Raw genomic sequence first — 15,628 nt, 5'->3', positions numbered from 1 at the left:
ACAAGCATTTTTGTTCCTATTTTATCTTATCCATTAACAACTCAAAGATGTGACTCATCTCTATATTTCTTCATTATATTATGTTTATAATATTCTTATTTATTGATAAGAATATCTATGGAATCTCTTGCTGTAAAGCTTTCTAATTACTGACAACAAATTTAACTCACTTGACCATGACTTAAGAATTTAACTGATAGCTAATTCCAGGAAACACTGATCTTCCTGATCATCTTCCCACATCTTGATTTGGTGAAATTATCATTTTTTCTTCCACATGTTAACTAAAGCTAACAAATCACAGAAGAAGTTTTTGATAATTTATCTTACCTAAATATTTAATTTTCTTCTCAAATGTTCTACCCAATTGTGGAGACATCATATCTGCCAGTCACTCATCAAACACAATTTTCATATGAAAGGTTTAGAATCCCAGAATTTATGGGAGATAATAGTATGCCCTTCAGATGTCCAAAAATGATTTTGCTTCCTTTCTTGGAGATTGCAAAACTTTGACCTTTTCATGTATTCATGTTTGAAAAAAAAGAAACAATTGTTAGCTATATTGATGATTGTTTATATATGTAATATATATGACATTTGAATGAGTGGCCAAGATAATAATTTTCCACAGCTTATTTATACATTCAATTTAATAGAGTACAAGAATTGAGTCAACTGGTTATTCTCTTATTCACAAGCCATTTTCTAATTTATTGTTATCTTGTTATAATCTTAACAAATTTGTATGACCACCAGTTTTGATAACTATTTCCTTCCCCTCTCCATCCATGTCATGAAGGAAATACTGAAGAGAAAAGCAGAATTGCTTCTGGGTTATCTTTTAAATTTTTTGAATATTATTTACATTTTTATGTTATTTCTTTAATTTGTGTAATTATTTTTGTTTCATTTCAAAACAATGGACTTCTTTAGAAGAGGAAGAACAGATATATAATTCCCCACTCTACACTTTATTCTAGTATGTAGTATGAGTATATAGAGGCATTCACACAGTATAGAATAAAGTAAGATAAAATGACTAAATGGTCAATCTAGTTACATATATTCACTTAAGGCCACAAGAGAAGTTTGAATGCACATGTGAGTCAAATTTGCATTGTCCTTTTTCCTATTCATAAATGTAATTTTCTTAAAAAATAGCTTATATTAAATACTCTTTTGCTCCTGTAAAAACACAAAGTATATATTCACAATCAAAGCTGAATGATTTTTTTTAAATCAGTGTTTAATTTCCCCTTCTTTAGAAGATATTTTTCTATATCTTGCAAAATTCCAGACAAACACTTGATAATATAGAAAGGATATGGAAACCTCCACTCTTTGTTGCCATATATTGATCATCTGGGTTTTTGCAGTCCAGATAGGATAGTCATGGTGTATTATGAAATTGATGCTTTCATGCACTTCTGATTTAGCATTTAGGTTTTAGGGTTGTAAATGATGAGTCACTGGTCCACTGAGAGTCAGATGATTAATGAAAAGACTACAGCATTTAATTTACACATTCACTGGTGTGAAAATATTCAGGTGTTATGTTAAATCTTGATATGAAAATAGAAATTTGAAAACAGTGAAGTGTGAATAAAGGTGGTGTTTTTGACATAAAAAAACTCTAAAGAGATGAAATATATAAAAAGGTAAGAAAGATGTAATTGAAATGGAGAAATAAGATTTACTATCAAAGAAATACGGATGATTATTTGTTCTAAATACTTTTTCCACATCTTATATATTATATAGGACAAATATATTCACTTTTTAAATTTTGGTACCTGATTATAATGACTAGCCACCTTATGAATTAATCACTTATATGGTTCAGTGAACATATATGGTTTTCCATAGTTACAACTGTATACAAGAACTTTATATTTAAATTTTTTTGATTTTTTGTAAGTTAGAGTCTAGACTATATTTTAATTCTTATAGATGCCTATTGTTCAGGACCCTCTCTTGATAACTGGTAGAGATAATATTTACATTTCTCATATTTTCTTCATCCCAAACACATCCAATCTGTTCATGCATAATTTTTCACACTAAGATAGTTGACTTCTAGGTTTGAATATGGACAATATTATATATTACCATTTTGCTCAAGTTATTTTAAATAGCATTTGTTGCAATATAATAGTATCTACTATATCCCGTAATTAAAAATCTGGTAATTTATTTTAAGTCAAATAGCGTAAGAGAAAGTAACTTTCTTTTAAAATTATTATATTTTAACTTCTAATGTGACAAAAAAATGTTGGATTTGAGTTTAGGGGGCATATTTGCATTATTTTAATGGATTTTTGGTATCATAAACATCTGTTATAAGCTATAATAATGTTTTGGCCTTCGGAAACACCATTAAGACCTGGCATTTTCCTTGGATATTAGGGGTGAGATGCCAGGTGATTTGATGTCTGTGTGGGTTTTGTAAATTTGTTATGTGCTCTCTCCGTTTTCCTTTTTGGATTATTTTAACTATATTTATGGGATTCTATCCATCCATCCATCTTGTAAATAGATTGCTAGATGCCTAGAATTATATATTAATATCGGTGGCGACATAAAATTTTTAAATAAATAAATTAGATGCTTCTTATATGGTTCATGATATCATCATGGAAATGATAGGATTATGTTCTATCAATTGTGCTATGCTGTGAGACATAAATACATAAATTATATCACTTCTGTTAGTTTAGTAATATTTCTTTAAGAGAATAAATGTTTGATTTAAAATTAGTTATTTGTTATAGTTATAAAAACCACACAAATTTCTTTATATCTAAAATCCAAATTTTATTGAATCATGAACTAAAATTCTGTCATTCTAGTCTCATAAATGTAAGAAACCTCACCCTCTTTTCTTTTAATGTCTATCAATTTCTGTTGTTTCACATTTCTTTTCATTTTGATGACTGCATTTTCTTTTTGCCTTTTTTAAAATAGAATAGTTTTGGTGTCTTAGTTTCAGTGCTCCTCACTGACACCAGATGGTTGATAAAACATGATAGCACTTAGTGTAAAGCTAACACCAAATGTGTTCTTTTTCTAACCATCAAGTCTGTGAGAAGAGAGGAAGAATTGATAAAAATCAATCTGTTTATAAATAGTATCCAAATAATATTGGAATGCAGAGAAAAAAGGAGTCTCACACATTAGATTTCTCCAAAATTTCCTTTCTGCTCTTATTATGGATTATTTCATTTACTGAACATGTTTATTCATGCTAAAACAAGTATTGATATTAATATGGATGCATGTAAATATTATAGATGTCTCTTGATTTATTTCATTGATATTATTTTGCTCAACAATATAGTACCTTCAGTCACTTATTTCTTTTTGCATTTAAGCTGGACATTGGTTGACCACAATCTTTTCTAGCCCCAGCACCATTACATGACCTTGAGGAACAAGTGACTGTGCAAGTCCTATTTGGGAAAAAAAAAAGATAGAATCAGCCTAGAGGCAAAACAATTTTCTTCAATTGAGATTATTATTAGAAAAATATAAGAATGTTTTCTTTGCAACTTAACTTTTATTTTCTTATTTTTAGAAATTCTCTAATTTTTATTTTTCTCTATCTTATTTTATATTCTATCTAATTTACATTTTTTACTTTATAGATCTCCATTCCATATATACACTTTTTACCCCATCGTGTACAACATTTTGCTTTAGGTAGTCTTTGCCTTAATGTTGTCTTTCTCCTGGCTTTCTTACTAATGCCAGCCCTCCTCCAACTCCCTTTGCCAAAGGCCATCTGGGTTGTTTACTTGAAGCAGGCCTTCTTTGGAAGGCTTTTACTATTATGAAGTACTTTAGGCTTCTTTCCATGAAGCTTCATTAGCATGTTTTGGACTATTTTTTTCTGTGGCACCTAAGCCTTTCCAAAATTAGTGTCCAAGCCTTTTTTTTTTTTGGGGGGGGGGGGGATTTAGCAGTGCTGCTGGACTTCTCTGAACTTACCTGCATTCTCTTGGATGTTATTGATCAATTGTGCAAGTTCTGTTGGGATTCTCTTCTGCTGCCAGTGTCTGGACCTCACTCAAGATGTTGGGTGGTATTGGCCAAGCTGTTCTGATTTGGCAGACATTTCAGTTGCTCCTCTTCTCATCCAAGCCTTTAATATTTAGGTTTTATACTTTTAGATCTTTTGGAACTTCTTCATTTTTTGTTTTCCTTTTCTCCATTACTGCCATTATATTTCTTTTTCAGTCAGTTCTCCAGAATTGTGAACATGGAACCTTTAAAAAGGAATAGGAAGGGTGGAAAATATAGACAAGAGTTATTTCCACTTATTTTATGCAGTACAAATTCTGTGGCAGATTTTTTAAAAAATCAATGTGCCATCAATTGATGTCAATTTTTAGCAACCTGATAGATCAATTTTCTTAAAGATGAAGAAATGTGATCTTTCAGGTATTGCATTGGTGTACTCATTGCTACTGTAATTGAAGCCATTCATGCTGCTGGTTATCATTTTGAAATAACTATCTCTACATGATGAAAAATGAAGGATTTTGTTAATTAAAACTCTTCACTGTATTCATACTTAAAATTACCTTGAATCAAAGACATTAATCCATAACATCTTGCCCTTTCTCTCTTTTTCTTATTTATAGGTCAAGTACAAGCGAGACTTTGAAGAAAGCAAAGGAAGAGGTTTCAGTATTGTTACTGACACACCTGAATTACAAAGACTGAAAAGAACTCAGGAGCAAATCAGTAATGTATGTGGCAAGGATCATGCATAAAAAAAATGTTATGGAAGTGACAGTGACTTGGGTGATTGTTTCAAGAACTGAGTCTGTATGGCTTCAGAAAATTGATTATTTGGTGCTTTGTGTGTTTGTACTCCCAATTTTGTTTTATTTAGTAGCACATTGGTAGTGTGTGTTTTCCTCTCCAAGTAAATTAAAGGTGGAATTACCTATCAAAGGTATTTTATGTTAAAATGGCAAATTAATATATTTATGGTAAGCTTCAGTGCAATGCAATCAAATAGTTTTCTGTTGTGAATTAGATAAGTTAAACATTATAGAACTACTTTCCAAATAACTTTAGCTTGCAGAATTACTTTATTTAATAGGACTACTGGCTTGGATGGAAAGGATTGTCACTGGGGGAAGAAAAAGTTCTAAGAATTTGGCTGAGGAACTAATAGAAGACTTTTTACCATGGAATACCATAATACATTGGGATTTATGACAGTATGAATATTTTTGCTAAGAAAAATGCTGTGTGTCTTAAAGAAGTGTAACAGAACACGGCTGAGGATACTGCTATCGTGCAATGTTCTTTTGTTATAAGATGGAAAAAATCTTAGAGTGAGTGGGGATGCTTTTTGATAGCAATTTTAGTTCTAATCCATTGTCAATACTGTTTTTTGAACTAGGTCCACTGTAATATATAATCTGCAAAATGAAAATGGTACAAACAAACATGAAAATCAAAAGGGTTATAGAAATTTGTAGTTTAAAATATGAAAAATAGATATTCAAGTAGACAATAACTTCTTATTCACTCTAACCAAATGCAGAAAGACATTTTGATTTACTTATTTAAGGATGTAATTGGAGGAGATAGGTCTGTGCTAAAAGCTAGTACTGGATTATGTGGAACTGTTGGGATCCATAACATGTTTAGATTGATATAAAAGGTTATAGAAGGATTGTTTATAGCCTATGGTAACACCAAGGAATAGGAAAGATAAGAAATGAGTGTATTATACAAATACAGTCTGATATAAAATAATAGCTGCGTGATAATCCCAACTGTTATTCAGGAGATGTGGAGTGTGTTTTTCCCCTCTGTTTTCTGAGGTAATGGAGGTAAGTTTTTAGAATATTTTGGAAAGATATTAAAAAGATATGTGAGGAACAACATGCTATTAGCAACATTTAAAACTATAACTGTTGCATTTAAGAACAGCTTTATTTTCAAAAGTCTTCAAAACTCTTTGCTTGGTGTGGTATACAATGATATACAACCGTATTAACAATTATTAATAATTGGAAAATGTTAAATTTACACTAAAGTCTTATGCTATTAAAAAAATACTGAGGAAATTTGAGAAAAGGTTACAGAATAATAATATATCAAGATGAAATTTTGTCATTAAAAGATCAGCAAAACCTGAATGCCAAATACATAATTTTATAACTAGGTAAAGGAATGGCTCTGAAATTCAATAGGACCGGGGTCATTTGAAGAAGAAATTCCTAGCAGCAAGATCAGGGACTTGATAGAATTCTGTTGTCATAGTAGTAAAAAACTCAATGTCTTGTATGGATTGCTCTAAGAGTATTAAATAAATTAACTGCTTTTCTTAATGACCAGTTTTGGACATTTTAGTTCAATTTTCATGGTTGAATGAACATTTTAAATTGCCTGTGCATTTTCAATTTGTGTAGTGTAGTTTGAAATGCTCATAAATTATTGTATTTTCAATATTTCAAGTCAAAATATTATTATTTTTTCCTGTAGAGTACACTGCTTTGGCTTTCAAGAAGTCTGCCTATGATGTTCATTCAAGAAAACAGCAAACTACACTTTTGTTTATAATCAGAAACATTATTTTTTTTCCTTGTTACTTATAATTTTTGCTTTGCTGGATATTTTCACAATAAAAAAATTAACTGTTTAGCTTTTTTTAGTTTTTCATAAAAATGTTATAATGAGCACTGAAAATGAAAAATAGTATGAGAAAATGAATATAATTATATTTTAAATACGGTATGAAATCAAATCCTATGAAATCATTGTTTACCTCAGTAAGAGATTTTAAATTATATTTAAAAAAACATGTGATTGGCATTTTCATATAAGTGTTTCCATGACTATTTTATAATTCTGTTGGTTTGATACCATGTAGTGCTATTAGCGAAGAATCACTAAAGAAGCCAGAGGTTTGCTTAAATTTTCTGATGGGAAGAAGTAGCTGAACTTTGTTCTGCACTTACTGAGGTGAGTTTTCTCCTTGACGATCATAAAAGTTATCAAGAAATGCAGTTCAGAAACTTAATATCTGCTTTCATTTTAAGAATATTTTCAAACCTAGTTGTTGGATAATTTCTTAGAATTAATGCTTGATAGATTGTGTGTTACTGGATATTTTTTCTAGCCATTAATCGTATAATTAATATAAATGTATTTGTATTAATGCTGTGAATTGCAGAAATGTGTTTGTTCAAAGCTTTACATTAACATTGGTTTATTATGAAATGCATACTGATTAGAAAATATATTGGTTTAAAAATAAGTTAAGTTTGATAAAATATTGAGATAGCTATGTTTATCTGTTGTAATAAAAACAACACATTTAAATGTAAAGCTAAATCATGATTAATACTATAGGAAAGAATTTGGCTTCATATTTGGGCTTGTGAACTTAACCATACCTTTTCTTCTGTCATGTGGCTAAGAACATTTTGGAAATGTTTGGTTTCATTTGGAGTTTACTAAAATTTATTTTGGGTGCTAATTGAGAATTCGTTTAGCTTAATACAGACCATTCATAATTTCCTGTTAGCTTACTTTAAAGTAATAATAGATATCAGTTTGTGAAAAATAATTATCTGTAATGAAATGTTTCTAAATTGTTTGTCCATACAGTATGACTGGTAGCAGTAAATGGGGAAGAGCCCAACCATACAGTACCTTTATTGTGACTAAGTTAGCATGCACTATTTTCAGCCATTTTTTAATTTATAATTGTTGAAGTATTCCTTTGAGCTAACATAATTTTAGCTAGCATAATTTAGCTAGCAATGCCAAACAAATAACATTCATACAGGTCTACTTTGAAAGGAAAGGAAAATGTTTGCATCTGAACAGGGACTGAAGTAAATATGGATTGCTTTATCTGCCACTTGTCAAGGTAGTCATAATGAAAAAAGATTACTGTATATAACCTGCTTAAAATTTCTGAGGTCATTGATTCATTAGAATTCTTGTTCAAATCAACTTTAAAGTAAAAAAAGAAAAGATGTGATGTTTGTAAAATATTTCTTTGCTTAAGAAGACTTTATTTGCAGACTGAATTGTCTCTGACTTACTTGTTAGTTTTTTTCCTCTCCAAGGTCAGAAAAGTTTACATTTGAGGAACATACAATAATGGATCAAGGGGAGACAAAGATAAAGAGGGTAAAATTATTTTTCATCAGCTACTGACTAGTTATGTTTAACCTTGGAGTTACTTATTGCATTTTTATGATTCTCATCTGCCTAGTGATTAGAAAAGCATATGTTGTGTTAAAACACTGAAATAGAGATGAATAATATTTGATATCTTGTCATTCTACTTCAAATAGAATTTGACTGGGCCTGTTTTTGTTTGTTCATTTATTTATTAACCCAGTGCTACTTTTGATTCCTGACACATTTTTGAAGAAGGACTGAATTCTTTTATCATCATGACAGTAGTGAGATTTAAGGTTGATGCAAGATGTAATATAATACAGTGCCATGTACATTAATCAACAAGAATGTAGCTAAAGAGAAAAGTGAATTTCTTTAAAGGAGAATGGAGGCTAATATAAATCTACAAATCACAATAGCATAAAATGGAGAGATTCTGTTTTCTTGTGAAGAAATTGTATTTTCTGCAATCTTGGCATTCAAATATTGGAGGTATGTTGAATGATACTATATTAACAACGAAGATACAATCAATCTACCCTACCCTCAAAGATTTTCATCTATGAAACAGAACTACCAAAAGGCTTCCTTAGTCTCTCTGTTAGGTACTCTCTAGCCAGATTAGCTATTTTATTAGCTAAAATACACTCTTTTGTGTATTTTATGTACTCAGCTATATTCCTGTTGAAGCCTAAGATGAAGTGAAATCAGGAAAAATGATAAAAACCTCCTTTGCTTCCTCCATCTTTAAGTTCATTTCATAGTGTGGTAAGTTAATCTTTGACTTAAAGTCAAATTCAGTTCTATTTGTAGAAGCCCTGTCCCTTTTTTTGAGAGAGCTCTATATTTCTGTTAACTGGATTTCTTGAAAAATTGAGTCAAGTGTGTCAACAATTCTTAAGATTAGGGGTTAATTGCAAATCTTATTCTTAATTTTTAAAATAAAAACCAATTTAAATACAAAGAGCTGTGTTAAATTGTCCTTATTCCTAATATAGCCTAGCTTCCTTCATTTACAGACTTCCACATTTGTTGACCACACTTCCCTTCTAGCCAATATGAAATTCACTTGTTGAAAAAATTATGCTTGGGAAAAGCAGCATTTCAAATGCTGATATAGACAGTATTCTGCTCAGCTAAAGCTTCTCCTGGATTTGTGGCACAGATCTAGCTCTTAGCCTTGTTAAAATTGTTTAAACTTCACATTCAGAACTTGAATTTTGGAAATATGTATTTTATTATGAAATCAAAGTAACTTTTAAAAAAACATTTAGAAAAATAGAGAATTTAATAAACAGATACATATAGAACTTTTGTGTGTTGAGTCAATCTAGATGCCAGAAGAAAAATCCGTATGGTTTTCTACCCAAAATTGTCAGAATGGTTTGCTTTTGTTTTCTCTTTAGGACTAAGACTGGCCCAAAGTTATTCAATGGCTTTGGATGTAAAATAAGAATAGAATTCCATTTTCAACCTAGATGCTGGCTGGGATAGACTAATATACTTTTTTTAAAAAAGCTTTAAAAAAAAAGCTTTAAAAAGATTTTCCTATTATGGTTGCTGTTTTTTAAATTTAATTTCTTATGGAACAACTTGCCTGTGTGAACATTTAATCTGCATTAAAAGACTTTTTTCATTTTTGGAAGTCTTTGCCTTATAACTGAGATTTTATTTTGCATAAATGAAGGATTTTCCATTTATGTATGTATTTGGATTTATATATTTATTCAGTAATTCATCAAAGTGGCTTACAAATCTATAGTCATTTATGCATGGAACAACAACTTGCTGAATTAGTACAATGTGATTGCAATCTGAGTGTCTTTGTAGAGTCTAGTCTAATGTCTTTTTGATATTGGAAATCAAAGTTGTTAAATAGGTAGACAGGTTGTGATATAAATTTGGAATACTTTTAAATTTTCTTATTTCATTTATGTAGGTTGAATTACACTATTAATATAAGAATAGACTTTCAGAGAAACTATTAAGTGTTATCTAGAGTAAATGAAAATAGTTTGCATAAAATTTGGACGGTACGTGCATTTATTCAAATTATTGAATAAACAATACTTGCCATCAATTGATTGAAGTAGACTGTCATGGAATGTTTGCCTGGCTGATTTTATTTATTTATTTATTTTATTTTGTTTGTCAATTGCTTACAAGATAATAGGTATAAGTAAAAACATAGTTATGAATGCATGGATACATATAAGAAAAATAAAAGAAACAATAGGACAGGAATGGTAGGCACGTTGGTATACTTATGCACGCCCACTCCAGACCTCTTAGGAAAGGGGTGAGGTCAATACTTCCCAATTTTTATTTTGATTTTTGTGCACTGGGATGATTCTGCAACCTGAAAACTGAGCATGCAGGCACAGTTTTACCCGAACAGTTAGCATGCAGGCACTGATTTACCATCTAGGCTATATTCAGTTTGTATGGTAATCTCATGTACAATATCTTACTGTGTTAAAAGGATACAGAGACTTTTGGTTTCTGTCTTGTCAAAACAGGAACTGTGTCATTTTTCCTAGGATATTGAATTTACCCTAGGATATTGAAGCCACTCCCTAGTTTGTTCATGTTATTCAGGACTGTCCTCTAAAAGCATTGAGATCACTGTCTTGTTTGAAAAGCATTTTTGAGAGAATTAAGGTGTGGAACGACTATTTTAAGCATCTGTAAATTTACTGAAATCCCCAAATGGGAAGATGGATTTATCCATTCTGGAGATGTTCTAACAAAATTGAATGGCTCAAATCTTGAGCATAATAATCTAGGAAAATCTCTCTAGAAAGCCTTGCATTCATTTGGAAGAAGCTTCTTAATTTTTTTTGCATGTATAACTATTAGGAAAATACTTTTGGAAATTTTATGTAAATTGCTGTTTAATTAATAATAGCTGGCTTTTTATAAAAAGAAGCCTGCAGAAGTTAAGTGTACTGATGTCGTATAATAAAAATAACAACAATATCACATTTTATTTATAGCCTAGTACCCCAAATAAATATCATTCAATTAATTAAGGGGAAAAGAGCCCCTCCTTGAGGGAAATGAATTGGCTGGAAATATAAATAAACTAACCAACCAACAAACAAACGATCAATCAAACAAATAAATAAAAGTTTCAGAAAGAAAAAAAACCTGAAATAACTTGAAATTCTAGCATGTTTCTATTATAACATGCAGTTTACAATCTATTTTTTAATGGTCCAAATTTTTGGTATAGAAATTACATGTTTTCAGGCATATTTTTGTTACCAACAATTTATGCATCATGAAGGAATTGTTTTTAATGTGAAGCTAATGAATACCTGTTCCATTCCATTTATTGAACCTTCTTACCTTGCCAACAACCAATACAGTGGAAAAAGGATCTTTGTAGTATATTGAAAGACACAATAGTCAAATATTCAGTTTTCCAGTTCTCATGTATCCAAAATTTAAAATTTATCTCATACTCCTTCCCTCCCTCCTTCCCCCTTGGTCCAGCTCCATTACCATTCCACGACCACCACCACCACCGCCATTATGGTGGCAGCAGTTACTCCTTTCTCCCATGAGCTGTTCAGAGCATCCAGAAATGGGGAGGTGCTTCAGTCTCTTCTGGAAAGGCTGGGCTTAAAACTCTGGGATCCTCCTCCTCCTCCACGGGACTCCTCCTCAGCATCCCCCAGTTTTAGCTCAGCCTTCATGGTAAGAGGTTGTGCACTCCCTGACTGGAACATCTTTGCTCAAATTCAGGTTGGATCTTTAAAACCCTTCACCATCTAATTCGGTTTTCAGTCTTTCCCATCGATTTAGACAAAGACTAACAATTCTAAAACAGCTTCCCTCATAAATTAGCAGCCTGCAACTTCGCAGGCAGCTTGAGGCTTTCGCCTCACAAAACAGCCTTATCTAACATTCTGATCACTTTCCCTTGTAAATTAGCGGAGCCTGCCATCCGCAGGCAGCTTGAGGCTTTCGCCTCACAAAACAGCCTTATCTACCATTCCGATCACTTTCCCTTGTAAATTAGCAGAGCCTGCCATCCGCAGGCAGCTTGAGGCTTTCGCCTCACAAAACAGCCTTATCTACCATTCTGATCACTTTCCCTCGTAAATTAGCAGAGCCTGCCATTCCGTAGGCAGTTTGAGACTTTCGTCTCACAAAACAGCCTTATCTGCCATTCCCTCGTAAATTAGCAGAGCCTGCCATTCCGTAGGCAGTTTGAGGCTTTCGTCTCACAAAACAGCCTTATCTGCTATTCCGATCACTTTCCCTCGTAAATTAGCGGAGCCTACCACTACACAGGCAGCTTGAGGCTTTCACCTCAGCAAAAAGCCTTATCTACCTCTCCGATCGTTGGCTCTGTGATCGGATCTGAACACTCTCAGCCGTGGCTTTCCTGGCTTTGCTGCTTTCTCTTGACAGTAGCGTTTAAAATTGCAATTAGAGAAGCAGCAGCAGCGACTCTCCAGACGGCTCAGGCTTAACACCAGTGATTCCGCTTCCTGCCCTTTCCAACGGCTGCCTCAATTTCGTGCCCAATCGTCACAGCCTCCATTTCTTGTTTGTTTCCCTTGCTGGGGACCGAGAAAGTAATTATAGCAGCCTCCATTTCTCACTGGTTTCCCTTTCTGGGGACCGAGACATTAACTGTCCATTGTGCCTTCCCTGGATTTAGCTATTCCTCTGGCTAACGTGGAATTAAACAGCTACTCATTTTACAGGCATTTCTGTGTATCTGCCTTTGGGACCATTTACTCAATCGGAAATTGCAAGTGACAGTTACATTGTGGGGTGTTTGTCTCTGACAGGCGAGGAGTCACATCAGAGCCTGTAATAGCTGGTTTCCCTTGCTGGGGACCAGGGATCCGGAGTCCTTCTTTCACTTGGAGCACTTGGAGGTTTCCCTTGCTGGGGACCCTTAGATACAGTCTTACCTTCCTGGAGGAGCATTCTGATTTCAACTGCAGGCTATATTGATATCAATATCAATAATAATCATTAAAAAAAATTAAATTTACACTCAGAGGCAAGACAATCCATCATACAAAATGGAATGTGACAACGCTTTCCATTCCAAGCCAAGTAAGCCCCGTGACAAGTCTGTGGGCCCCCAAAAGGCCTCTAAGGCAGCAGATAAGGATGCTCATAGAAGGCACCTAGCATTGGAAAGACAATTACAAAAACAAGCCAGGGAGGCAGACAAGATGGCCATGACTGATCAGAACCCAAACCCATTGATGGGGCCCTTGGACTTATCTACCCAGTCCAGACAGGCTGTTCCTAGACAAACCCCAATTGGTACATCTCCTCCATTGAGCACTGGTTGGCCAATTCCTGATGCAACCTTCACCCCTACGGCTGCCAGCCTAAAACAGGAGGAGGGATTACCTGAGTCTATTCCCCTCAAAATGAGGCAATGGATGGAGATGGCGATTCAAAGGGGCATTGCGGCTGGAGTTCAACAATCCATCCGGACCAGACATTTCTCGACCACCTCGGATGCGGGATCCCTGTCCGCCCGCTCCTTTGGGCATACCCAACAACATCAATCTCCTGACAGTTGCAACAGCTTCCATGTGCATAGTAAGCAGCCCCAGAGCTGCACAATTTTGAGCTGCTTGCTGCTCCGCAAGACAAAGTGCAGGGTGGCCAAAAGGGCAGAGATTGTGGTGGGGGGAATAGGTAGGTGGGAGGACTTTGCCCTAGTGAGGTTCAGTGCTGGGAGGGACCAAACCTGGACTGGCTTGGGTTGGGATTAGTGCTTGGCAAACATCTTGCTTTATGACTTCATGACTTAGCAACAAAAATCACAATCACATTTGTAACTGTATTTGTGAGGAATCTGCACTCAAATATATTTTTCTTATGTGTAAATTTCACATATTTTATTATGATAATTATTTTTAAGTGATCTTAATTGATACCTGGGAAGTACTTCATATTAGTTAAAAGAAAATAAATTTCATTAGTAATATGGAGCAAATGACGGCCACAGCAGGAGAGGAAAAAATATATTCTAGGATGAGTTGGACATCTGTTGCCCAGTTAATTATCTATTCAGTAGAACAGCAATACTCAAAAACATATTCAGAGGCAGTAACTGAGAACTAGTTCTATGCCTTTAAAAAAATATTGTTGAAATGTAAAAGAGGAAATGAAAAATAGCTGGAAACAAAACAGATACTGAATATAAATTAAAAATATTATGAAAATATTTTCTGGTCACACAATCTACTTTTCCCCTGTTCTTTGTATATCTATACTTTATATTGAACATTAAAGGTTGTTGCTATTTTTTACTTAAATCCTAGAAATCATATTCCAGGTGTCAAAATTTGTCTTGCTCTGCAATGTGCTGCTTGAATCTGATTTTAAATTTTCATTACAGATATATGCTGTAATGCTGTTAATTTTGATTGTAGCATATTCCATCAATTTTAGTGTCCCAATCTAATGTTGTCGGCAAGGTTTCTCTTTTTTAGCATTGTTGCCAATGTAATAAATTATATGTTTCATTTATTAATTTTCTAATATATTAATTTAGATATGATTTCCTGAAATATACCAAATAAAATATCTGTGACTTCAGTTTCAATTTTATATTTAGGGGTTTAAAAAAAATATTCCGATCAGTTTGTTTCCAGTATTTTTGAGCTCTTTTATATTACCAATGTAATGTAAATGTCCTAACTTCTTATGGCATTTCCAATATTTATTTTTATATGCTTTTTCTATCTTGGCTATTATTGACAGGGTTATGAACCATCTATGAAATATATTATTCATTTATTTATTTAACAAATTTACATGACTGCCTGCCTATCTCACTGCTTTTGACTCTGAGCAGTGTATACAAACTTAAAAAATAAATAAAAGTAAGATTGAGGAAGAAATGTATCCAACTAAGCACAGTACAATCATCATACAGGTTCCTAATTGGTTCCCCAAGTTTGCTGGAAGAATTACATTTTCAGGGGCTTTTGTAAATATTTAATATTATATATTTAAATAATATATAAAATTACATTTATATATTTATGTAAATATATATTATAAACTTTTATAACACATTTCCTAAATATGTTTCCTATTATAGCCTAAATCAAGGCTGTCAAACTACTGGCCTATGGATCGGGTGTGTCAGGCGTTGGCCATGCCTATGCCCAGTTTAGCAAAGGAGAAAAACTTGATATGTCATGTGACACAGCCATGACACAGTGAGTTTGACATCCCTGGCTTAGATAAAAATTTATTGATGTTTTTTCCCAATTTTTCCCAATTTGAATATTAACAGTTAAAAGCTTGACAAAGTGAATAATTCCTGAATCCTAAATAAATCTGGCTTTCCAGATTTTAATACAGGCATGATATATTTCACTGAATGTATAACATAAATATCAGTGATACAAATAGGTTTTCTGATTGATGGTCACATTTTTGTAACATTGTAAACAATATATTGACT

General features: G+C 32.9%; 1 protein-coding gene across 2 annotated transcripts in view; it reads left to right on the top strand.

Moving 5' to 3' along the window:
- The window catches only part of NEBL (nebulette), a 168,563-nt gene that overhangs the window by 62,047 nt on the left and 90,888 nt on the right, over positions 1 to 15,628 (top strand). For both annotated transcript variants that reach the window (XM_026706238.2, XM_026706237.2), the window contains exon 4: positions 4,647 to 4,754. In XM_026706238.2, the coding sequence (XP_026562023.1) occupies positions 4,647 to 4,754 (108 nt within the window). The remainder of the gene's footprint in view (positions 1 to 4,646; positions 4,755 to 15,628) is intronic.

Source organism: Pseudonaja textilis, chromosome Z (assembly GCF_049901715.1).
Source record: "Pseudonaja textilis isolate UNSWEBS1 chromosome Z, rPseTex1.2, whole genome shotgun sequence".
In the NCBI taxonomy this organism is placed as follows: domain Eukaryota; kingdom Metazoa; phylum Chordata; class Lepidosauria; order Squamata; family Elapidae; genus Pseudonaja; species Pseudonaja textilis.
Note: the sequence above shows the minus strand (reverse complement) of the source record. Positions and strands in the feature narration are given on the sequence as shown.